Source organism: Vanacampus margaritifer, chromosome 1, assembly GCF_051991255.1.
Source record: "Vanacampus margaritifer isolate UIUO_Vmar chromosome 1, RoL_Vmar_1.0, whole genome shotgun sequence".
Taxonomy (NCBI): domain Eukaryota; kingdom Metazoa; phylum Chordata; class Actinopteri; order Syngnathiformes; family Syngnathidae; genus Vanacampus; species Vanacampus margaritifer.
The window spans coordinates 36,815,910-36,841,008 of NC_135432.1; the positions used below are offsets into that span (position 1 = coordinate 36,815,910).

At 44.0% G+C, this 25,099-nt stretch overlaps 1 protein-coding gene across 5 annotated transcripts in view; it reads right to left on the bottom strand.

Annotated features, from left to right (window-relative positions):
- mcf2la (mcf.2 cell line derived transforming sequence-like a) overlaps positions 1-25,099 on the bottom strand; it is a 51,458-nt gene that overhangs the window by 19,527 nt on the left and 6,832 nt on the right. For 4 of the 5 annotated variants that reach the window (XM_077552296.1, XM_077552289.1, XM_077552271.1 and 1 more), the window contains exons 2-4: positions 9,380-9,463; positions 8,813-8,927; positions 7,549-7,639 (exon numbers count right to left, since the gene is read on the bottom strand). In XM_077552296.1, the coding sequence (XP_077408422.1) occupies positions 7,549-7,639; positions 8,813-8,927; positions 9,380-9,463 (290 nt within the window). Of the gene's footprint in view, positions 1-7,548; positions 7,640-8,098; positions 8,334-8,812; positions 8,928-9,379; positions 9,464-25,099 lie in introns of those variants that run through there. The other variant, XM_077552305.1, reaches the window with a different exon arrangement.

The window sequence follows — 25,099 nt, forward strand, 5'->3', positions numbered from 1 at the left end:
AAAAAAAACTTTCAAAAATATATAAGTTACTTTCATATACTGATAAAATGTCTTTACCCATCTCGAAATGGGAGACAGACTTGTCTATAGCACCGGAATCTGACTTTTGGATTCAAGTTTGTGAAAACGCATTTAAAATGACAAAACCCACAAATTTACAACTTATCCAATATAAAATTATTCACAGAACATACATTACTCAATATATGATGAAGAAAATGGGACTCTCAGACTCCGACATTTGTCTCCAATGTTTACAAAACACTACAGACACTTATGTTCATGCTTTATGGTTATGTACTCCGGTTATGTATTTCTGGACTAAAGTCAAAAAAACTTTCCGCTATTTTGGACTGTAGGATACCTTTATCTCCAAACTTGTGTTTGCTAAGTGACCTAACAAGAATTGACTTACCACATAAACAATTTCAATCTACACTTGTAGCCCTTACTATCGCAAAAAAAACAATTCTTGTTAACTGGAAAAATAAACAAACTCTGATTATCGACCAATGGTCTAACCTCCTCATAAATCCCATTTTAATGGAAAAAATATATGCCTCAAATAACCTAATTCTGGTTACTTAATTCTGTCTGTTAGCGAGAGCCACCACATCGTGATAACTTACATTGATGTTTCTGCATTTGGCAATTTATTATTATAATTATATTATTAGTATGGGATTTTTTTAATAGGCTTTAGGTGAACTGATGAACGCTCGCACGCATGCACACACACACGCACATACACATACTCACCCACATACAAAAAAAAAATATATATATATATGTATAAAAAAATTTAAAAAAAATGTTTTTTTATTATTATTATTATTATTATTTTAATAATAAAAAAAAAAAGGAGAGCAATGATGATGTCAAATCGAATGAACAATACTGAGCTTTCCTGAGGAAAAAAAAAAAAAAATCAATGACCACAAACATTCTTCTTAATCAACAGGAAAAAAATCCAATAGAGACATCAAAATCTATAGCAACATTTTTTTCAGGCTGGACACAGTGGAGAAAACATCCGGTTCCGGAGAGTGCCTAAGTCTCCAAAAACACAATAAAAAGTTGCTAGATTTATTGCAAGAAATAGTCACTAGAGGGGGAAAAGTCATAAAAGTGCTAAATATAGCACCAAAGTCACTGATATCCACTCGCTTTGTCGCATACTCTTGCTAATCTTCCTTACTAATCTATGGTTAAGATAAGATAAGATAAAATACACAATTTATTTATGCCACAGTGGAGAAATTCACAGCGTTACCAGCATCAATACACATCATCACACATCATATATAAAGAATATGTATCACAAAAAATACTTATGTAGCCTATAGTTAAATAAAAACTGAGAAACACAGTAGTACAAATAGATGTCATCATCATCATCATCACATTTGTTAAATTTGAAATTAAAACATCATAACACGCCACATCAATGGCCTACCAAGAGTACAGCTGATTGTAAAGTCTAACAGCAGCGAGTAGGAAGGAAATGGCAACAAATGATATATATGTACTTGGCCTTTCTGAGACTGAGGGCCAGATCCACTAAAGGTTTGTGTAGCTTTCGGTCAGCGTTAACCGGTATAAAATCCGCGCGTGTGTAATCCAACATGCGCAGATGGTGAAATAACGTCATTTGCATACATTTGGTGGAGAAATTGCCCACCTCTATTCAAATAAGACTCATTGATAAACAGCATCTAATTCACTAACACCAGCATTAATTGCCACACAGAGTTTGATTGACACAAACAACGTCAATGTAAGGCTGGTGTAAACTTGCCGCTTCATTGATCCAGTGGATCAAAGCTGCAATGGTTGTGGCACGGAGAAGGCAGTGCCCCTCCCCCGCACGTTGATCACGCACATAGGGTGAGAGAGAGATTTTGCTATGTTGGTTTACGTTATACGTAACCCGGGTTCAGGGCCGATTCTAGCTTTATGGGGGCCACAGGCAAGATGCTGTTTGGGGGCCGCTAGTTTGCCAAACTCTACGCCAAACTCTGCTCTACGTCCCTAACTGTGTGACACAAAAACACCAGCCACTGCTTATCATCACAGTTTATTTTATGTATATCCTATATTTATTTTTTTAAGCATAAAAGGGATGTAATAAATAAATATTAGAGACAGATAAAGACAGGACATTTTAATCTTCTTCAGTCTTTATGTAAAAGTACTGTTATTTGTGCAAAAAATACTCTAGAAGTAGAAAAAAAAGTAGAAGTACTGAAGTCACCTTCCTTACATAAGTAAAAGTACAAAAATACCAACTTGAAAATGAACTTGTAAAAAAAAAAAAAGTAAAACGTAAATTGACCTTTTTCAAAATAAAACAAAAAAATAGAATTAATTATTTATTTTCCTAAACCCAGAATAGTGATCATCAGAACAAATCTGTAGCAACATCTCAAGCCGCATATCTAGTGCTGCCATTATATTTTTTATAAACACCTGGGGAATTTGGTGTTCTCAACGTTGTCATAACTTAGAAAATATAAGTGCAAACAAAAAAAAAGTGCAAAAACACTCCAAACTACGAGGATTATGCACCAACATTGACGGCATTGGGACCATATTCAAAAATAAAAGCTACCAAAAAATATATTCAGCTACAACAGAAGCAGGTTTTCTATGTTTAGTAAATGGATGCGAGCAAACATTAGAATGAGTGGCAAAATACCCAACTGGCTTTCAGCATTCAATATATACAGTAGTCTGGTGCGTTTTTTGTTTTTATACAGCATGGTTTTGGAATCTTTTTTACCAAGCCAATGATACGTGTGCCAAATTTAATTATTATTCCCGGTGACAAGTTAAGCAAAAGTATGGGTGACAGGATAGTAAAACATTTACTGACTTTAGCCCGCTGCTATGCTACTAGCTCTCAGATGATAAAACTCAAGCAGTTGGGATAACTGACAGCTCACACGCTTTATAAATGTTATTAAGTCTTCCTAATCCATTCCCTGTGAGACACTTTAAAACTGGCGGCGTTAGGGAGCTCATTTTCCTCCATATTTACAAACATGCGTGTGATCTTTGACAAGCAACTCGTCTGGTTTCCGATGCACGCGCTGCACGGCGCGTGAGCTTTGCGTGTCAGTAACGAAGTACAAGTACTTCCCAATTTCCCCTCTCTGTCCTAAGGTAAGACTACACATCGAGCTTGTGATCATTTTCACGTGAAAGATGCATTTTGTAATAGAGCATGCATCTGCTGCATCAGCTGTATGCCCACGTCAACATTTGAAAAGATATATTTTTAAATGATCGCACCAATAATTTGTATTTTAAGGACAATAAAAGAATGACTGAATGACATTGTTGTCATCCTAAATGAGGAAAACGCTTCTGCACCTCTTCGGTCCAAGATCGCTTTGTGATAATTTCATCTTTCTCGCAACTGTCACTAAACTGCCGTGTTCTTGGCGCAAATTCATTGCCATGTGTGGTAAATCCGGCGCAAATTTGCTCCCAGCTGTCAAACTTTGCAAGCGTGTTTGCCCTGGTATATCATTAGAGCAATAGTGAACAGGACGTTAACAGGGAGCAGGCTGCGGGTGAAGCAGCGTATTCTTAGCCCTGAGTGTTTAATCTAATGTAAAATGTGACGTGTGGCTTTTAATTAAGTAGGGCTAAATCATTTTGATTTGATTTGCATTCTACTACATTGTGATGCAGATTTGAATCTATTACTTGTTCAGCCCTACTTTAATGTGTACTTTATTTCTGTATGCTTTGTGTATTCTGATGGAAGAATATCAGACATTTTTATTACGACATGTAAGAACGTTTTGAAATAGTGGGCAAAAAAAATAATTTATTTGTCTCTTTTAAAACTTACAACTGTGTGTACGATTGCTTCCTTGAAAAAGACATCATAAATGTATGAAAACTGACCACACATTGCAGAAACTGGCATTTCTCATGTGCTATCATAGGAGCACACGTGGCCGCAACTCAGTCAAAAAGATCACCCGCACAAACACATTCATCCTAGTCATGAAATGCATGAAGTTGCCATGGAAACCAATCGCCTTGGAAAAGATCCAGGCTGCATTGAAGTCATATAGTGAGGGATGACGGAAAAAGTGACACACCAACAACAAAATGTTGCTTTTCCATTTTGCAAAGATCAGCTGAACATTACAATAACATTGACGCACAATTCACACTGCTGTATCGGAAAGTGGAATTCATTAAAAGTAATTAATTCCGAGTGACCTTGTGGCATTAACATGACAATGCAGATTCTGTCTCACAAGATACTAATGGAGACACATACATTACATCCCTGGAAGCACATGTTCACCGTCAAATCATGCCTATCACTATCAGATCAAAGGCGCTTATAAATAAATGATCAGAATTACAATAAGTGAATAACATTTTCTGATTTATATTCTGTCATTGAGGAGAATCAGTCCTGTCTTCCAAACAATGTGCTGGTCGCTCTCCCGGGAGCAGGATAGCCACGTGCTAATCCACAAGCTCCAGCCCCCCTTTCCTTTGTGACAAGGGGGCTTTATTGCAGCTGCAGTTTCTGAGCAGCAATATCTAAAATACACAAGACACACACTACCACCTTTATTATTATTATTATTATTACTTTTTCTAATTAGGCTTAGACCTCCTACTCGCTTGTTAATTCTTCATCTTACCAAGGCCTTCTGGACAAATGTGTGCTTCCAACTGTGTAGCAACAGTGGGGAAGACCATTTTCTGTTCCAACATGACAAAACGAGATAGTTAGATGTAGGGGTGGCAATCTTTGAAAGTCTCACAATTCGATTTGATTTAGATTTGTAGGTGTGCGATTTGATTCAGAATCGATTTTCGTTAAGAACGATTTTTGCTTCAATTTATAGATTCAAGGAATCGTAATGATCTACTCCAGTCTGACTCGCTAATGCTAATTAGTGCGCTACTCTGGGCACTTTTATCACTCAAAAGAACGGCTCCATGCTAAACAAAAAACTTTTTATTGGAATAACTTGATTGTGACTTTTTCCTTCTACTCTCTAATGTGGCTACAACTTAACAGTGTATCAGACCGCGAGGAACCACACTGCCCCTAAGAGGCCAAATCGGGTACAACATGAACAGCGCTCCCAATAAAGGCACACATAAACAAAGGGAAGACAGTATAAAATATTGATTTTGGGACACTTAAAATAGATTCTGAATCATACTAAATGAGAATCACGATTCTTATGAGAATCGATTTTTTGGCACACCCCTAGTTAGATGGGTTAGGTGTGGAAAAACGACCTCAAACACAAACACACCTTTTAGAAAACTGTAGAGAAGCCAACATATGTTGTTGATGTGCGTCACAATCTCACAGTGTTTTCCCACTTGCCCATCCACTCTGTCAATCAGCCATGTCAACTTTGTAAGGCTCTCCTGATTCTCAAGCCACTGCAATATTATTTAGGTGCACCCTGGATCCAATTCATCCTTGAGAGGTCTCTACAGCTTAAGTGGGAGTGAAACTGCTGTAAAATCAGTTAATTGGGCTATTTGAAGTAGTGTTCATTTTGTTAACGAAACTAAACAAAAATATTTTCGGCAACACACAATTTTCAAATCAGTATGCATTTTTGTCGACTAATGTAGACGAGACAAAAATATACTTGACTCAATAAAAACTGGACTAACATCTATATAGACCTTTTAGTTCATGAACAAAGACGAGACGAAAAACAGACAGGAGGTGGATTCACAATGAAAGGTTAAAAAAAGAAAAAAGTGAGTTATAGTTATAACGTAATTAATTCATCCAACGGCTATAACGTTCCAACAATAGGTGAGTTTCCATCCACCCATTTTTATTCAAATTTTCAAGAAATGCGAAAATAATACTGAAGCGAAATGGTAGAAGTTCGAAAAAGGGCACACAATTTGCAAAAAAGTTTTATGCTTGGACGGAGTTGATTATGAAGCGTATCGAAAAAAGGAAAATGCAAATTTTGGCTATGGAAACAGGTTTTGCGAATAAACGCTGACAAAACCTGATACACGTCGCACGTGTTAACCGGAAATTACCTCACACGCACGTTTGTAGTCCCAAGGTAATGTAATGTAGACTAAAACTAATATATTAATACTAAAAATAGACAAACACAATTATATTTTCTTGGACTAAAATGCTAGATTTATAGTCGACCAGAGTTGACTAAATAAAAACGGGATAAGGTTGACTAACTATGATTAAAAAATAAAAAGCATGATTGAAACTGGACTAAAACAGACTCAATTTTAAAATATCTGATCAAATTAAAAATAAATATGAAGCCCATGTAAAGGTTCCACAGTTGACAATGCATGTCAGAGCATAAATCAAGCATGAACTCAAAGGAATTGTCTCGAAGCACATACAGGAAAGGGAACACAAAGATTGATGTCGCTTTAAAGGTCACAATCAGCTCTACCAGGACTCCTCTTAGAGCTCATTGCTTAAGGAAGAAGAGCCTTGGTCAGTAAGTGGCCAAGAACTTGATGGTAAGTCTGTCAGAACTACGGCACTCCATCATCCAAGAAGATGACCATCCTTGCCAAAGGCATCTGAAGAACCCTTGCAAAATGAAACAAAATTTTCTATTCTGATGGGACGAACATTCCATTTTGGAATAAGTCAGCTGTAGTAAAATGTGAACAAAGTGAAGCACTGTGAATAGCCTCTGGAGTCATTGTAGTTGGGACACACTACTTCACCCTGCAGCAATCTTCTGCACAACATTAGTGACTCCATGTCCATGAAGCAACACTGCCTACGCACATTGCAGGGACAATGTCCACCCTCAAGATTTGGGATTTAATGATAAGCATTTACCTTGAGGTTCATCATTTGAACACCAAATTGGCAGATTGTGATACAAGCACTGTGGGCAGGGCAAGGCTATTTGCGTTTTCAGCTATTGTCCATATCTACGTGTCATCACTGGCCTCTCCTCATTTGTTTCCACCAGCAGGATAGCAGCAGCTGACCTTAAATGACCTTGAGCAGTGGACCTTCTCATGGGACAGCAAGAGACCTTCACTTGGTAATAAGCTAATGGCTAGTTGAAAAAGCAGGCAGCTGACACATACTCACACGCTTCAATACACCTTCAGGTGACTGAAAAAAAATCCCCCCCCCCCACCCAAAAAAAAAAAACAGGTTATCATTTTACACATAAATGTAATAGATCTGTAATAATCCTCTTAAGTGCAGAGATTGTGCTATAAGAGAGAACACGGGGCCTGGTGAGCTTGGTGTCCAATTAGCATATATTAGCATACATATGCATACACCTAACAAGCTCAACAGTGTTGCTCAGGATAAACATATTGACAACAGATGTATGTACTATGCTAAAGATGCATCCCCCGATGAGCAAGAGCTGCTTAATGGTGATTAACAGACGCATTTCCCTTTGGACTCTCTATTCTAGTGCTCACTGAAGGTTGGACATCTGCAGATGAAGTAGGCTAGTAGGCCAAAGGAATTCACACACCACATGCAAATACTAGCATAGAGCTTCTTACTGCGATTCGAAGCAGGGTGGCTCTTACAGCGGCCCATCGGTCCAGTCGCCTGTCGATGACTAGAATGAATCCTACTCCTGATGCGGCAATGCTGCAAGAGAGAAGAATATGCTGTTTGTTTCTTTAGTCATTCATTTTCACATTGCATTTCCCTGAGAGCCTTTAGTAGATTATAAATCTTTCATGTTCTCATTTTATTTAGACTTTATTTGGGCTTTGATTGCATTTATGTGTGAGTGCAATGCTTTTTTAATAACTTGCTGCCAGCAATATGTTTGCAATCAGCAATTTGCAGTGATTGAGACCCTCCAAAATCAACACCATGGTAACCTTGGCTCTGCCTTTTTGTGTATGCAACAATATCGCCATCCATTCCAAGGGCAGCGCCATATGCAGACATCTCATCAAGATAATGCAGGTGTGTGTGTGTGTGTGTGTGTGTGTGTGTGTGTGTGTGTGTGTGTGTGTGTGCGTGGGGGGCTTTCCCCAGTGGGGTGCCTACTAATTTTGAAATGAGCCCATACAGGCATACATGTTAGCGAAATGCTACCTGGCAAATGCAGCAGCAGTAAATCTTCAATCCATCCCAGCAATAATAGAAATCCAAACCAGCTCAATGAAATACAATAATCCATCTAATTCCAGTCCTTAAAAAAATCACATATATCCTCAATAATCCAATGTTATATAGTCCTTTATCTTCTGTTATTCCATTTTGTCCTGCATCGCTGATCATCTATTTGCAGCCAGCAGATGAAGAGAGGGGACTGTTCTCATCCTTCAAGAGCATCCCCCCTCCTCAACTCCTCCTCCTCCACCACCAGCATCTCATACTCAGCCAATTACAGACTAGCTCTGCATCTTTCTCTTCTCCCACAGCCAATCAGCACTCTGGAGAGCAGCCAGATCGGTGGTTGGGTGCAAAGAGCAAGTGAGAAAAGGGGAGGGGACTCGGCGATGGGTGCAGGATATGAAAAGCAATAGCCGCAAGAAAAAAAACAGATGCACAGAAAGGTAGCCATGACACACACGCACACACACATAGGTGTGTATATATATATATATACCATCCATGCAAATGCATATGCTGTTCTACATTCTTTACACAAAATTCAGTGCTTTATCTATTTTCTTCTTTCTTATGCTAGCCCTCGGATCTACTTTTAAACCATCGGTGATGTCATCCCTCAGGCAGCACTGTGGTTTTGTGCTGCCATCTGTTGGTGTCAAACGGTATTACCGGCAGACAAAAGATGAAACTGACCTGGGCACAGTCGTGAGGTAGTTGAGCACATTTTTGATCTCGTCCTCTTCCAGTTCGCTGAAAGTTGGGAATTCTGGGAAGATGACGATGGGGCTGCCATCAGTTCCGCGGCCCCCTGTAGGCAGACAGCATATGTTGCATTCACATTGAACCACCAATGACAACGTAATGCTGATCTTTGCTGGACAGAAACTTGAGCATGTAGCAGTTGAACAGCAGAGAGCAAATGTATAAGAAAACCCACCAGCTCTGCCATGTGCATAATTGCCGGATATGACTAGACTTAACTACAACATTTCACTTTTGTTCACCCTTACGTAAAGTATCGCAATGTGCGCACAAAAAAATGAAAAAAGGGGCAGACACAAACACACGGAAGTTTCTTTTTTAACTGCTGGCTCACGTTGCAAAGCAGATAATCACAGTGATGAATTATTCACATAGCGTCACGAAGCAGTTGTTATCGTCATGGCAACCCAATGCACAGCCCGCTTGTGGGGTTGTTGTGCACATTGAGTGCAAAAGTTTGAAACGTCGTGCAAAAGGAAGACAAGAAAACAAACAAACCTGGTAGGGTGGCAAACTGCTTCCCGAGTTCAGTGCCAATTTGTGCTGCACACAGCGGAAGATCTTGTGTCTGCAAAATTTCATCTGGGAAGAGACATTGGCATACTTGTTTTTATTCTTCATGTCAGTCATTATATGTATCACCAGTGAGTAATAGTAGCATTATAAATACACATAATGTACGCTTTGTCTCAGACAGAGCTTATTAAAATGGCAGCACATGTAGAATATGGAAGTCATGCTGCCGGGAGTCGGACTCATCATCCAAAGCACCATATCAAAAATACCGTTCAGAGTAGGAGTTTGACTAAAATTAATTAAAGTTTTAGTCATAATTTAATCATCTGATTGTATTTGAGTTTTAATCGAATTTTAGTCGACGAAAATGAAGAGCAATTTCATTTTATACAGAAAATTATAACACACCTATTTGTAACTGTAGTTTAACACGCAAGACACATTTAATACAACTGTGCCATTATTAATTGTTTCAATGAAACATGTTGAACTGAAAATAATTAATTTCACCTAAATAAAAAATAAAAAAGCATTATTGCTTGAGATTACTCTTACAGCTGCAAAATGAATGTAAACATGTCTGAACATTAAATAAAGTGCAGTGAACACTGAACAGTTTCTGAGTGGTTCTTTTCTCCAACCCGCGTTTCATTCCTTCTGATTGGATTGTGTGAATTTTCGTCACTGTGTTTTCATTTTTGTTTTAGTCATTGACAAAATTGTCAGTCAATTTTAGTTATCGTTATCGTCTCAATGAATGGCTTCTATTTTAGTTTTCGTAAAATTTTTGTCCGTCCGTCCGTCCGTCCGTCCGTCCGTCTTCTTCCGCTTATCCGGGGTCGGGTCGCGGGGGCAGCAGCTTTAGCAGGGAAGCCCAGACTTCCCTCTCTCCAGCCACTTCAGCCAGCTCATCCGACGGGACCCCAAGGCGTTCCCAGGACAGCCGAGAGACATAGTCTCTCCAGCGTGTCCTGGGTCATCCCCGGGGCCTCCTGCCGGTAGGACATGCCCGGAACACCTCCCCAGGGAGGCGTCCAGGAGGCATCCGAACCAGATGCCCGAGCCACCTCAACTGGTTCCTCTCAACGTGGAGGAGCAGCGACTCAACGCTGAGTCCCTGTCACGGCTTGAGAAGGGCGGACCCAGATGCAGTGAGGAAGGAGAGCCACGGCAGGGATGCGGATAACTTTGATTTAATGTGGCGATAAACGCAAACACAAAATCACGCACACAGGCGGACAAAAATAAACACAAACTCACGCACACAGGCGGATAGCAAACAAACTCAAAATCACGCACACAGGCGGACGAAAACAAACACAAACTCACGCGCACAGGCGGATAGCAAACAAACTCAAAATCACGCACAGTGGCGGCAAAAAAGTAAGTCATGGGCAGCAGGAGAAAACTTGTAAGACGAGTACAGTCGGGTCAAGAGAGCGGCGTCTCGGGGTAATCACCCGACACTCCTTGCTGTGTCCATCAGGCCTTTATTGAGGTCTGATTGCATGATGGGCAGCAGGTGTGTATGGTGGGCGGAGCCCACCAGCTGACCCAAATCATGACAGTACCCCCCCCTTAACGACGCCCCTAGGCGGACCACCCGGCGCCGATGGGTGTGCTAAATGGAAATCCCGAACGAGGGACTGGTCCAATATCCAGGAGCGGGGAACCCACTGGCGGTCCTCGGGTCCGTATCCCTCCCAATCGACCAGATACTGAAACCCTCTGCCCCGCTTTCGAGAGTCCAGAATGTCCCTTACTGTGTACACCGGCTGCCCCCCCACGACCCGGGGAGGCGGCGGGGGCGCGGTCGGCGGGCACAAGGGGCTGGCAGAGACAGGCTTAAGCAGGGACGTGTGGAACACTGGGTGTACCTTGAGAGTAGGGGGCAGGTTGAGCCGGACCGCTACCGGGTTGACCATAGCGTTGACCTCAAACGGGCCGATGAACCGCGGCCCCAGCTTCCTTGAACTCCCCGCCAACTGTAGGTCCCTAGTTGAGAGCCACACCTTCTGACCCGGTCGGTAGAGCGGTGCCGGAACCCGGTGCCTGTCCGCAAGCCGCTTGTTGCGGTCCGAGGTGCGGCACAGGGCCTTCCTAGTGTCTTGCCAAACCCTGCGAGCCCGGCGGAGGTGGGTCTCGACTGAGGGAATGGCAACACCGCCCTCCTGGGAAGGAAACAAGGGGGGTTGATAGCCACAGGCCGCGTTGAACGGGGACAGGCCTGTGGCCGAGCACTCGAGAGTGTTGTGGGCGTATTCGACCCAAGGGAGGTGGGACGCCCACGAGGAAGGGTGCTGATGGCACACACATCGAAGCGCTGCCTCCAAATCCTGGTTGGCACGCTCCGTCTGCCCATTGGATTGGGGGTGGTAGCCCGACGACAGGCTAGCCGTAGCCCCCAAGGACTTGCAAAAGGCCTTCCAAACCCGGGACACGAACTGGGGCCCCCTGTCGGAGACGAGGTCCACTGGAATCCCGTGGATCCTGAAAACGTCTTTTATCAGGATATCCGCCGTTTGTAGCGAGGTGGGCAATTTGGGCAGGGCGATAAAGTGGGCCATCTTTGAAAAACGGTCCACCACCATCAGGATTACCGACCGCCCGTTGGAAGTAGGTAGTCCGGTAATGAAATCCAGGGCCACATGCGACCAGGGACGGTGGGGAATGGGCAGGGGTCGGAGCTGGCCGGATGGCTTCAGGCGGGAGGACTTATTACGGGCACACACCGTGCAGGACGTGACATAGTCCTGGACGTCCTTGCGCAGCCCAGGCCACCAAAATCTCTGTGCTACCAAGGACAGCGTGCGACCCACCCCAGGGTGACATGCTACCTTCGACGCATGCCCCCACTGCAGCACTTCCTGCCGAAGGTGTGTGGGCACGAACAACTTGTCTTCAGGGCACGCGACCGGGGTCTGCGTGTCGTCCGCTGCATCCGCCACCTTCCGCTCCACTTCCCACCGGAGGGCTCCCAATACTCTGTCCTCCGGGACAATGGTTTCGGGTGGAGACCCCACGGCGGCTGGACTGTGTATTCGGGACAAGGCGTCCGGCTTGGTGTTCCGGGCTCCTGGTCGGTAGGTGATGGTGTAATTAAATCTGGTTAGGAACAGGGCCCAGCGTGCCTGGCGGGGATTCAGCCTTCGGGCGGACCGGAGGTACGGCAAGTTTTTGTGGTCAGAAAAGATCTGGAAAGGTTCCGCCGCGCCCTCCAGCCAGTGCCGCCACTCCTGCAACGCAAGGATAACGGCCAGCAGCTCCCGGTTGCCCACGTCGTAGTTGCGCTCAGCCTGGTTGAGCCGGCGCGAGAAGAAGGCGCATGGGTGTAGCCTCTGGTCCTCCGGTGACCGTTGGGATAACACTGCCCCCACTCCTGTCTCTGAAGCGTCGACCTCGACGATAAAGGGAAGAGTCTCATCGGGGTGTGTCAACACCGGGGAACGCGAAAATAATACTTTTAAATTGACGAATGCGGCCTCTGCCTGTTGGGTCCAAACAAACGGAATTTTGGTGGATGTCAGTCTTGTTAGTGGTTCCGCTTTTAAGCTGTAGTTGCGAATGAATCGACGGTAGAAGTTTGCGAATCCAAGGAACCTCTGTAGGTGTTTCCTGGATGTGGGAGTGGGCCACTCTACCACGGCCTGGATCTTCGCTGGGTCGGCTCTCAATCGACCCTTCTCCACAATGTAGCCGAGGAATTGGACTGAACTGGCGTGAAACTCACATTTTTCGGCTTTTACATACAGCCGGTTTTCCAGCAGTCGTTCCAGGACCAGCCGAACATGTTGTCGATGTTCGGTTTGATTTCTTGAAAAAATCAAAATGTCGTCCAGGTAAACAAAACAAAAATGATTGAGCATGTCGCGCAGGACGTCATTAATGAATCCCTGGAACACGGCGGGAGCGTTTGAGAGGCCAAACGGCATCACCAAGTACTCAAAATGCCCAATAGGTGTTTTAAATGCTGTCTTCCACTCATCGCCCTCCCTTATCCTCACTAGATGGTAGGCACTGCGAAGGTCCAGTTTGGTGAATACCGTGGCTGAATGTAAGGGAGCAAACGCTGAGTCCATTAGCGGCAACGGATATTTGTTTTTGATAGTTATGTCGTTCAGACCACGGAAATCGATGCACGGGCGTAGGGTCTTGTCTTTCTTTTCCACGAAGAAGAACCCCGCCCCTAGCGGTGACTTGGAAGGCCGAATCAGTCCGGCCGCCAGGGACGTGGTGAGGTACTCCGTGAGGGCTTGACGTTCCGGCTTGGCGATCTGATATAGGCGTGTACCAGGCAGCGGTGCCCCAGGAACCAGTTCTATTGCGCAGTCGTAAGGTCGATGTGGAGGGAGAGACATGGCCCGGTCCTTGCTAAACACCTCCCGCAAGTCGTGGTATTCTGCCGGTACCTCATCCAGGTTAATCTCCTCTAACGTGGCTTTGGCTGGGCCACGGTGATCATCCACTGCTGACTGCAGGCAATGCGAGTGACAGAAAACACTCCATCTCTCCACCCTGGGAATACCCCAGTTAATGTCCGGGTTATGCCTGGCCAGCCAAGTCAGGCCCAGGACCACTGGGGCCGACCGGGACGGCATAATGAGGAACTGAACTGTTTCCACGTGGTTCCCCGATAGACGCATCTGTAGGCTCTCCGTTCGGTGTGAAATCACACCCAGGGTGCGCCCGTCGAGGTCGCGCATCTCCTTGGCTCTCTTGAGTTCAACCACCGGGCATTTCAGGATGTCCACCATCCTCGGGTCAATAATGCATTCATCCGACCCTGAATCCACCAGAGCCGTCATCCTAGCGTTTACCCCCCCCCCCCCATGTCATCTCTCCTGAGACTAGTAGTCTCCTTGGGTTACGTTGGAATGGGATGGTTGGGGCTGGAACAGGTGCGACGTGCCTGTGTCTCTCAGGCCGCCTCCCACACTTGGCCGCTAGGTGTCTCCACCGGTCCGTGTGCTCCGTTGCCGAGAGCCGCTCTCCTCCCAGCTGCAAAGGCTCCGCGCCATCTCTGGCAGGCGCGCATCGCCATGAAGCGTTGGGAGGCGGGGCGTTGACGAAGCGCCCCGCGGACGTGGCCGACACCGGCTGAGCAGACGTCTCCGCTGCCTCCGGTCGTTGCTCCTCCTCCTCCCGTTCCCGCCGTCGCTCCCGCAACCGGTTATCCAACCGGATGGCCAAGCCGATGAGCTCCTCCAGCGTGGACGTCTCGTCCCGTGCCGCCAGCTCATCCTTAATCCGCGGGTTTAGTCCCTGCCGGAAAATTCCGCACAGCGCCGCGTCGCAGTAACCACTCTCGGCGGCCAAAACCCGGAAAGAGATGGAGAATTCCGCCACGGAGGAGCCGGCTTGCTGGAGGTCCAGTAAGCGGCTGCCTGCTTCTTTCCCTCTTACTGGGTGGTCGAAGACCTTACGGAATTCAGTCAGGAAGGCAGGAACTGAGGCTCGGAGCTCCGGGTTGGTTTTGCTGGCCGCCATCGCCCATAATGCTGCCTGGCCGGAAAGCAAGCTCATAATAAAAGCAACTCTGGAGCCGGCGTCCGGGAAGGTGTACGGCTGTTGGTCGAGGACCAGGCTACACTGATGAAGGAACTGGTCACACCCACCAATCTCGCCAGCGTAGCGGGGGGGATGCGGAATATTGGGTTCCCGGAAGACAAGATTGCCTGCTGATCGGGAAGTGGGGAAAACAGGAGACGCTCTGGCAGGTCGTCAGTCTTCCGCGGCCGTGGATTCCGGTCTCCGCTCCATCTTTAAGGTGAGCGATCCAATCTGTGCAGTTAGTGCCGACATCACCTCCTTTAGATCCTGGAAGTATTGCTCGTGCCGGTCGAGCAAGTGTCCATGGCTGGCCAGGACCTGGCGCGGGCTGCTGGGATCTGCGGGGTCCATAGTTGGTCGGGTGATTCTGTCACGGCTTGAGAAGGGCGGACCCAGATGCAGTGAGGAAGGAGAGCCACGGCAGGGATGCGGATAACTTTGATTTAATGTGGCGATAAACGCAAACACAAAATCACGCACACAGGCGGACAAAAATAAACACAAACTCACGCACACAGGCGGATAGCAAACAAACTCAAAATCACGCACACAGGCGGACGAAAACAAACACAAACTCACGCGCACAGGCGGATAGCAAACAAACTCAAAATCACGCACAGTGGCGGCAAAAAAGTAAGTCATGGGCAGCAGGAGAAAACTTGTAAGACGAGTACAGTCGGGTCAAGAGAGCGGCGTCTCGGGGTAATCACCCGACACTCCTTGCTGTGTCCATCAGGCCTTTATTGAGGTCTGATTGCATGATGGGCAGCAGGTGTGTATGGTGGGCGTAGCCCACCAGCTGACCCAAATCATGACAGTCCCTCTCGGATGACCGAGCTTCTCACCCTATCTCTAAGGGAGAGCCCGGCTACCCTGCGGAGGAAACTCATTTCGGTCGCTTGTATCCGGGATCTTGTTCTTTCGGTCACGACCCACAGCTCGTGACCATAGGTGAGGGCAGGAACGTAGATCGACCGGTAAATCGAGAGCTTTGCCTTTCGGCTCAGCTCCTTCTTCACCACAACGGACCAATACAGCGTCCGCATCACTGCAGACGCTGCACCGATCCGCCTGTCGATCTCCCGCTCTAACCTACCCTCACTCGTGAACAAGACCCCAAGATACTTGAACTCCTCCACTTGGGGCAGGACCTCCTCCCCGACCCGGAGAGGACACTCCACCCTTTTCCCACAGAGGACCATGGTCTCGGATTTGGAGGTGCTGATCCTCATCCCAACCGCTTCACACTCTGCTGTGAACCGCTCCAGTGAGAGCTGGAGGTCACGGCTTGAAGAAGCCAACAGCACCACATCATCTGCAAAAAGCAGAGATGCAATGCTGAGGCCACCAAACCGGACCCCCTCAACGCCTCGGCTACGCCTAGAAATTCTGTCCATAAAAGTTATGAACAGAATCTGTGACAAAGGGCAACCTTGGCGGAGTCCAACCCTCACAGGAAACAAATTCGACTTACTGCCGGCAATGCGGACCAGACTCTGACATCGGTCGTACAGGGACCGAATAGCCCGTATCAGGGGGCTCGGTAACCCATACTCCCGAAGCACCCCCCACAGAACTCCCCGAGGGACACGGTCAAACGCCTTCTCCAAGTCCACAAAGCACGTGTGGACTGGTTGGACGAATTCCCATGCACCCTCGAGGACCCTGCTGAGGGTGTAGAGCTGGTCCACTGTTCCACGGCCGGGACGAAAACCACACTGCTCCTCCTGGATCCGAGATTCGACCTCCCGACGGACCCTCCTCTCCAGCACCCCTGAATAGGCCTTACCTGGGAGGCTGAGGAGTGTGATCCCTCTAAAGTTGGAACACACCCTCCGGTCCCCCTTCTTAAAAAGGGGAACCACCACCCCACCCCAGTCTGCCAATCCAGAGGCACCGTCCCCGATGTCCACGCGATGCTGCAGAGACATGCCAACCACGACAGCCCCACAACATCCAGAGCCTTTAGGAATTCCGGGCGGATCTCATCCACCCCCGAGGCCCTGCCACCGAGAAGCTTTAAAATTTTTGTTTGAAAAAAAATTTGTGACCAAAATTATGACCAAAATTTTTCATTGAGGAAATTATCACTTGTGCAAATATCATCAAAAGTTCTGAAATTGTGTTATTTTTATGGATCCACTTCATAACATTTCATTGGTGGCTAGACTCACTTATTCCTAAAACACAGGTAGCCAAAGTGGTGCCAGCGGGCACCAGGGTAGCTAGGACCACGAGTAGGCTGTGAACTTTTAGCTGTGAGTTATAAAAATTGCTCACCAGTGATGGGACATTGTGATTTTCTTGGAATATTGTAGATATATGAAAGTGTAAATAGTACTGGCAATGTTGTATACTGATTTGTTTTGTAATTATTGTGAGAAATCATTTGCATAATCAGTGTCATCACATACAGACATATCATGAATTATTAATAATGGTATAAAAAGAATTCGCAAATTTGTAATATCAGAAGTGTGTATTAAACTGGTAGCCCTTTGCATTAATCAGTAGCCATGAAGTAGCTTTCAGTTTCTGAAAGCTAGGTGACCCCTGAATGTCAGTACGTCTACCAGTTGCTGTTTAAAGTCCAACATATATTACAGTAAATCAATACAATTCTAATCTATCTATCTAATCTCCCGCTCAAAAATTAGAAAAAAGTAACAATGACTTTTCTCAGTAACTACAAAACATATTTTGTTTTTCCTAGTCAGATTTCAGTTTCTATGTGCTACAATGTCAATCTAATCTACAAGCCTTCAGAATCAGTAGTGCTGCCTGATATAACTACAATACAGAATACAGTATTAATATTATACTGTATATTAATTGAATTTACAGAATACATGCACGTCCTGGTGCATGGTCAGGATGGTACCACCTCTGCTTCAATTTGAGCCAGAAAAAAAACCCTGCTGGAGCTGCTTTACTACTTCAGGACCTTGACAACTTGCTGTGATTGATAGAACTGAAATATTGCTCTTCACCAGAAAATTCCAAAGGAGAAGGTATGGCCATCAGTTTGGAACCGCAAACGCATTTGGGTTCGGCAACAGGACAACAATCGAAAGGGGTAGGGTTAACACTAGAAAGTCAAATGCTGAACGGCTTTAAAAAAATAATAAATGAAAGTTGTGGAGTGGCCTAGTCAAAGTTCGGACTTGAATCCTATTGAAACGCTGTGGCATGATCATAAAAATTATAGATAGATAACAATCAAAAGACAATCAAAGAAGACTGAGAGACACAGGGCGGCGTGGCTCAGTGGTTGAGTGGTTGTCTTGCAGTAACCCTGAAGTTGTTTTTGATCCCAGGCCATTATGACCATGTGGAAGTATCCTTGGACAAATTACTAAACCTCCAGTCGCTTCTGATGCTGCGTCATCAGAAGGTGAATGAATAGTCAAAATGTAAAGCGCTTTTAGGGCCTTGTAAGGTGGAATAGCACTATAGAAATGAAGTGCCATTTACCATTCATTAGCATAAATACAATACATTATAAATAATATAATTCCGTATAAGCACATTTACGCTGCACATTGGAAGATATCGGATACGTATCGGTTTTTATATCCACATATGGCAAAAACCTGATTCCGATTTTGGGATAACGGATTTCGAGAGGCTTTTTCTGTTTATGTTGCCATGACGCATATCCCACTCGACTAGTGCTACTTAAGAGTACAACATTTGAATTGTGTCACTTGAAGCACGTAGTGTTAATACAGCCTAAAACTCAAATTTGCAACCTAACCCTGCACAGTGTGGAATTATAGAGTACTCAGCACACAACTGTGTAATTTCTCATCTCCCAGCCCATTCATGTCAACATGGAGCATGCTTCCCACAAGATCAACAATCAACCCAAAGGGTACATTAGCGTAGATTGTAACTGGAGGGTCACAAATAAAACCCTTGGTGAACTTTTCTGACTGCGTAGAAGGCCTCAAACTAGCAATCAGGCACACACAAAAAAAGATACTACATGCTCCATTTCTTTTTTTAAAATAAATAATAGACGTGGTGAAGCCACTAATGAGGCGAAGGAGGAAGTGAAAGGAAAAGTAGTAAAATGTATGGAAGTTGAATGAAATGATGGTAAAATGGAGACGTGGCACAGCCGCAGGTCCACTTGGCAGATTTTAAACAGACCACAAGCATTCCAGCGAAGCCCAGAAACCTCTAATTTGACCAAAAACAACCACTCTGGTATAATCATCTGCTACTACATGAGAGTGAAACAAATGTACATAATCAAGAGCAATTTGTGAAGCGTTTTTTTAAAGAAATGTGGAAAATCCAGGACAGGCTTTTTTACGCAAGTATGCATGTGTTTGTTGGCTACATGTTGGCCTGTTGCAGCTGCTATCTTAGCGTGTACAACAGACTAAGATTGTGGTAAATAACCAGACATGCCTTGTGTATGTCCCTACAGTCATGTGCTGAATGCACACATGCATTTTTTGGGGTCGTTACCTTCAGTCTGATTGGTGTTAACAGTTAATGTATTCTTTAGGTTGAGATTTAGCCCTTTGTTTTGTGGGACAGATTACTTGTCTCTCTGAAGTTAACAAAAATACTTTGAGGAGACCAGTGTCACTTGGGTCAAATGCAGCATTCTGGAGAAAGAATTCAGAAATAGAAGTTGATCAAGTTGTGCAAAGAGAGACATCAGACATGCAGGCGTCTTTTTTTCACTGCGACTGCACTCTAAAAGTGCCTGCATTCACTCCATTGAACTATGGCTAGTGAAACTACACACGGACACGCACGCACACGCACGCACAAACAGTGGAAGTGGGGCACTCACAAATAGCGATTATGGGGAGCAGAGAAAAGAATGTCCCTCCACCTTTTTCATACCCTTCCCCCCAACCAGACACCCCTTCCTCACTTCATTCATGCTTTTTCATAGGCTTAGAAGGAGGAAATAAAACATATCCTAGCATGCCTGAAAGGAAATATTAATTCAAACAGGGGTGTGATTCTCCCCCTCCACCCCCGGAGAGTGTGTTGGCTGAGAAAGTAAATCGGAGGAGGAAAGCATGGAGGTGCTTGTCTCAATTGGGTGACCCGGGAAAGGATTTCTTTACACATGCTTACATATTTAATGTGTTGGCCCGCTGCTTGTTGACACTTCTGATGCATCAACAACATCGTCAAACTTTCCAACAATTGGCAAGCATGTGAGCTAAGATAAAAATAAATTTAAAAAACACTCCCGAAGTCGATGCTAACTTCCTGTTAGCATTTAAATGGGATCCTCCCAAGGCTAGCGATGTTTTAAAAACGAAGCATGTTTTGTAATTAAATATACAGTGGATGCAATTCTTAACATTGTGTGTTTAGTTTTACAGTTAACTCCAACTGGGATGTCAGTAAACAGCTTACCTCATTGAATGCCAGCCATTTGTAGCACTGCCATTTTACAGGATTTTAACCCATTTTCGACAGCCTACAGAACATTGTGCTCTATGGGTATACAAACTTGGGACCTACCGAAAGATAGCTTAAACCCTCATCTTTCATCACAAAGTTAGTCTCTAGCATGTGTCATTCTTGTGTATTTAGCAGTAGAAGAGAGGCAAGTTTAACCAAAAATCCTGTTTTGACAAAAATAACGCAGACATCAAGGGTTTTGTGAAAAGATGCATTTCAAGTAAAAATTCTACTTTGACAGCAATACTTTTTGTTTTTATTACAGGTCAAACATATAAACAGTATTTTTTCTTCAAAATAAGGTCAAACAATTCATAAGAAAAGGTTATTGATGCCAAAAAACAATTATCTAACTACGAAATTATCCAAGTATCTATTTACAATTTAAATATTTTTTCAAACTATGAAGACTGAGTTATTTACAGGTGTAGATGTATGCAGTCGAGTGTGCATTTGTGCAGTCTTGTCCACCTTTATGGTGCAAACTTTCTTTGGGTGTGGTAGAGGTAAAAGCATTGTTCTTTGTGCAACACGATGAACACAAGTTAGCATGATGCCATCCAAGGATCATCTCAATGTCTGCTGCCTGATGTGCACAATACAAATACATAAAAATCACCATAAACATATTTACTTAAAATATTTTGATCTTCCTTTACATTGCAAACATGGTGGAGCTTGAGTGTTTGTGGTGCTGGATCCACAATATAATGTAAGGGAAAAGGTACATTACAAAAAAATACTTTTTTGTTGCTGCACTTGCAGATTGCACTTGCATTTATTACCACAAGCCTTGTGTTCCTTATTGTCCGGCATCCAATTTTTCTTTGATTATTACATTTTTTCAGTGGTTTTGCCGAACTGACCCAACCATTTTTTCTTTCTTTTTTTCTTATAGCGCACTTCTATATGACACACGAGGCAATAGATATAGTATAGGCATCATATGACGTGGGCTGATGGGACAGTGAAAGGGGTCATCTTGAAGCTATGAAATTTAGCATGGGACCAAGTTCGTGCTTACCTACAAGGTGACGCAGCTTGCCCTCGAAGATGCATCTAACGGGATGTGCACGGACGCTCATCACATGGTTCCCTGGCTGGAGCTACATCGAGGGGGCGTGTCTGGTAAAAAGCCATGTGATGCATGTTTGCTGCGTGGCTTCTTTAATCTGTGGCGTGATGACGTTTTCCCACAAAGATGCAAACGTAAAAGTCCGGAGACACCGGTGGCTTGACGAGGGGGTGTTTCAGGTAAACAGCCATATGATGATTGCTGTGTGGCTTCGTTAGATCAATGTGGCGTCCTACCTCTATGCAGTTTGCCCAGGAAGCTTCATCCGGTGAACGGGAAAGTAAAACAGACGCGCGATCACCCGGTGCCTTCCCATGTCATAACAAATTTCTTATCGCTAAGCTAATGCTCCTCCACATGCTACCATCTACTTCCTTGTCCACTGTGGGCTTCTTCTACTCCCCCAACATGCTGGCTCTCCTCTGATCAAAGCTACTGTTGCCATCTACTGGCAACCACACCTCATTATAATAATTTTTACGCTTAATACTTGCTGGGGATTTGCATGAGGTTGTTCTACGTCCAGTGCATAAAAAAACGCAAAACCCGAGTTAATACGTGGATGGCACTGAATGGTTAGATTAAAAACCCGAGTTAATTCGTGGATGGCAATGAATGAGTTACTTTGACAGTGTCGGAAACTTCGCTTTTCTTCAAGGGAAAAATAATTGGCCATTTGGCCCAATTTGCTGATTGTTTTGACCAATGTTTGAAGGCCGATAATCTGCCCATTATAATCGGTTGGCCCCTACAAATAACACTCAGATTCATGTTTTGGCAATGAGTATAAAAAACACAGACTGCTGTACTGACCCACAGCTGCTACTACCTTGTTATACTGTTGTTAATCTTTTTGCAATACGCACCATTTATTTAAGAACTATTTGGTATATCTGGCAATGAAGGCCCAGCTAATACTTTTAATTACAGCGTCAAACCACAGAGCGACACACGCCCAGTCCTTTGTTCCCTGCAGCTTTTATTTTTGCTAAACACACACTGCCAGTTCAAACACAGCAGCCAGCTGTTAATGGCTGCAAACGCTGATGGCCAGTCAAAGCTGAACTGCTTCTGCCACCATGTACACATACACAGACAAGCACAAAATCTGGCTTGAAGGTAATGCAAACAAGCAAAAGCATGTACAGTATGTTAGTAAAGATGACACGCAAACACACACCGCAGGGGTCCACTCATCAAATACCAACAGAGAAATGGACAGTTGCATTTTCAACACACGTGTGGGCTTGTAGAGATGCCAAGATTTACCAGGTACTGTGCAGCTGCGTGTGTACACACACTCTTGTAAGTGAAGCAGAGCTCTATTATGGGGCATTACAGTGAGGCTTTACCAAAATGCCATCTGTCACTGATACACACACACAAAAAGCTTGACAAAAACTGGGTCATCCAGGCCGACAGCTATGTGGAATGTGTATATGTTGTCCATTCCAAAACCCAAAGACAGAATTAGGGATAAAGCGAAAATTGCAGCCAGAAAGTCTGGTAACAAAATATGTTATATTTACAAAGCACACAGCAAGTGCCAAGCTGCAAATTGTTTTGTGGTTGAGTTGGGTAATTTGGCTGCTCCCGTGAAGTGATGCTTGCCAAACTATTAAGGGGGAGAAAAACAAAGGCGTTCACATTCAAAAATAAGAGTTATCCTACAGTTAAAGCAATGGCAAAAGTCTGACTGAGTGTTAGCGGCTTTATCTTATTATAGCCGATAGAAAGCCAAATACGCCAAGTGTGAACAAACTTAAGACAGCAAGACAGACTGGACAAGTGATGACTATTAATATGCAAGTTTGTTCTGCAGTCATGAAATATTGAAATCCCAATACATCTGACACCAGCAGTGCATGCAGTGCAGTGCTAAAGTTAAACGGGTCCACTCCTAATCAAAAGGTCAACAATTGCCTGAGAGAGCGGAAGGTGATCCGTCTGCTGAAAGTTTAGTAATCGTACCTGAATGTAAAAAAATCATTGTGACTTCATAGGTCAGAGATGTGGAGACTGTGCTCTTCAAAAATTATATTTTAGACTTTACACCGATCTGATTGCGCGGATTGTGGCAATCGGACGATATTTGGCATTTTATGCAAGATTAGTGATCGGCTGTTATGTCATAATTTGCACAATCAATCATTGACGTCATTGATTGGATAGCGAAATAAGACACTACAGCAAAAATCAACCTCATTCACTCCATAGTCTGCCATATGTGAACCCAAAAGATGATCTATTATTAGCCTTGTTGCATCTCATGGGAGCAAGCGTAATTTGCATTAGTTTAAGCAAAAAAACACACCTGAATGACTGGCGATGTTCAGGCATTTATTTTCATTAACCCCTTAACAAAACAACCACTTAACGTAGCGTAACTTTCAGAGAAAGAGATGTTATATTTAATGTTTATCAGCGCTGTTGTTTTTAATACACAATTTATGAAGCATTTTCGCTAATTGCGGGCAGGCCTTGTTTCTATCCACCGCATCAGCACAAGCTTCTTTTTCTTTTTTTGGGGAGCGCTGCATAAAGAAAATGGAAGGATGCAAGGGTCACTTCAAAATTCTTTGATTTTAATTTGTTAAAGAAACTAAAATCAATCAAGAATGAAGTTGTATAATGTTTATGTTTTCTAGTTAATTTGATAAACTGCTACATAACGTTTTCTGTTAAAGGTCCCAAGGCAAATAGTTTAAGGAATTTTCAAGATGGCCCTTTATCCTACAAGACAAGACCTACCCTCCACTGACCAGCAGCTGAAGCCCACCGCCACATTCACAACCAAAACAACTGTAGGAAGATGAATAGGGATTGGTGAGTAGTGTACCGATATCAGGTATAGAAATCTGTGCCAATTCCAGCCTTATTTTAAGGTATCAGTACGCGTGGCGGTGGCTGATATCAATATCGATCGCTCTCTTGTGACCACTTTACGATTAGGAACTAGAAATGAGAAATTACAGGAATAGAAAATTTACATTCATTTCATGCAATTCTAGGGAAAATGCTTTATTGGGATATATAGGTCTTTACTGAAAAGATCTATCATCGTTTTTATGGGGGGAATTTTATATACTAATGGTATTGATAACTCAGGGCTCAAAATAAGCGGTCTTGCATCATGTGTACCTTTTTATAGAGAGAAGCTTTTTACATTCACCTAGGAGAAAATGTCATTTGCGCACAGTTATTGTATTGACAGCTGGAATGTGTAGAGACTTTTATTTTCTAAGTGCTGCGGAAGTGGCAATTGAATCATGACGAGGTATTTTCCAGACTTAATGTACACATGAATTCATACACAAGTCTGTGCGCGTCTTCCAAACATCCATCGACACTTCTGTCCCATCAAGAACCATTCGAAAGAGAAGTAAAACTTTTAACACACTGACAAAGCAAGTAAACGTTGGCTGCATCTCTGATATTCGTTGGACATTCAGTTTACTTTACACGCTCGAACTATCTATCAAACAGATCATGGCTGCATGTTGTCACTACCAATGTAACAGCGCTCACAACTCTATTTCTCTACCCTCTGTATTAAGGACTGTCTTTTATTCTACTGTAGTAGTTGGCAATGTGAGACCAGCATTTACCAAAGCTCAAAATGTGTTGATATATGT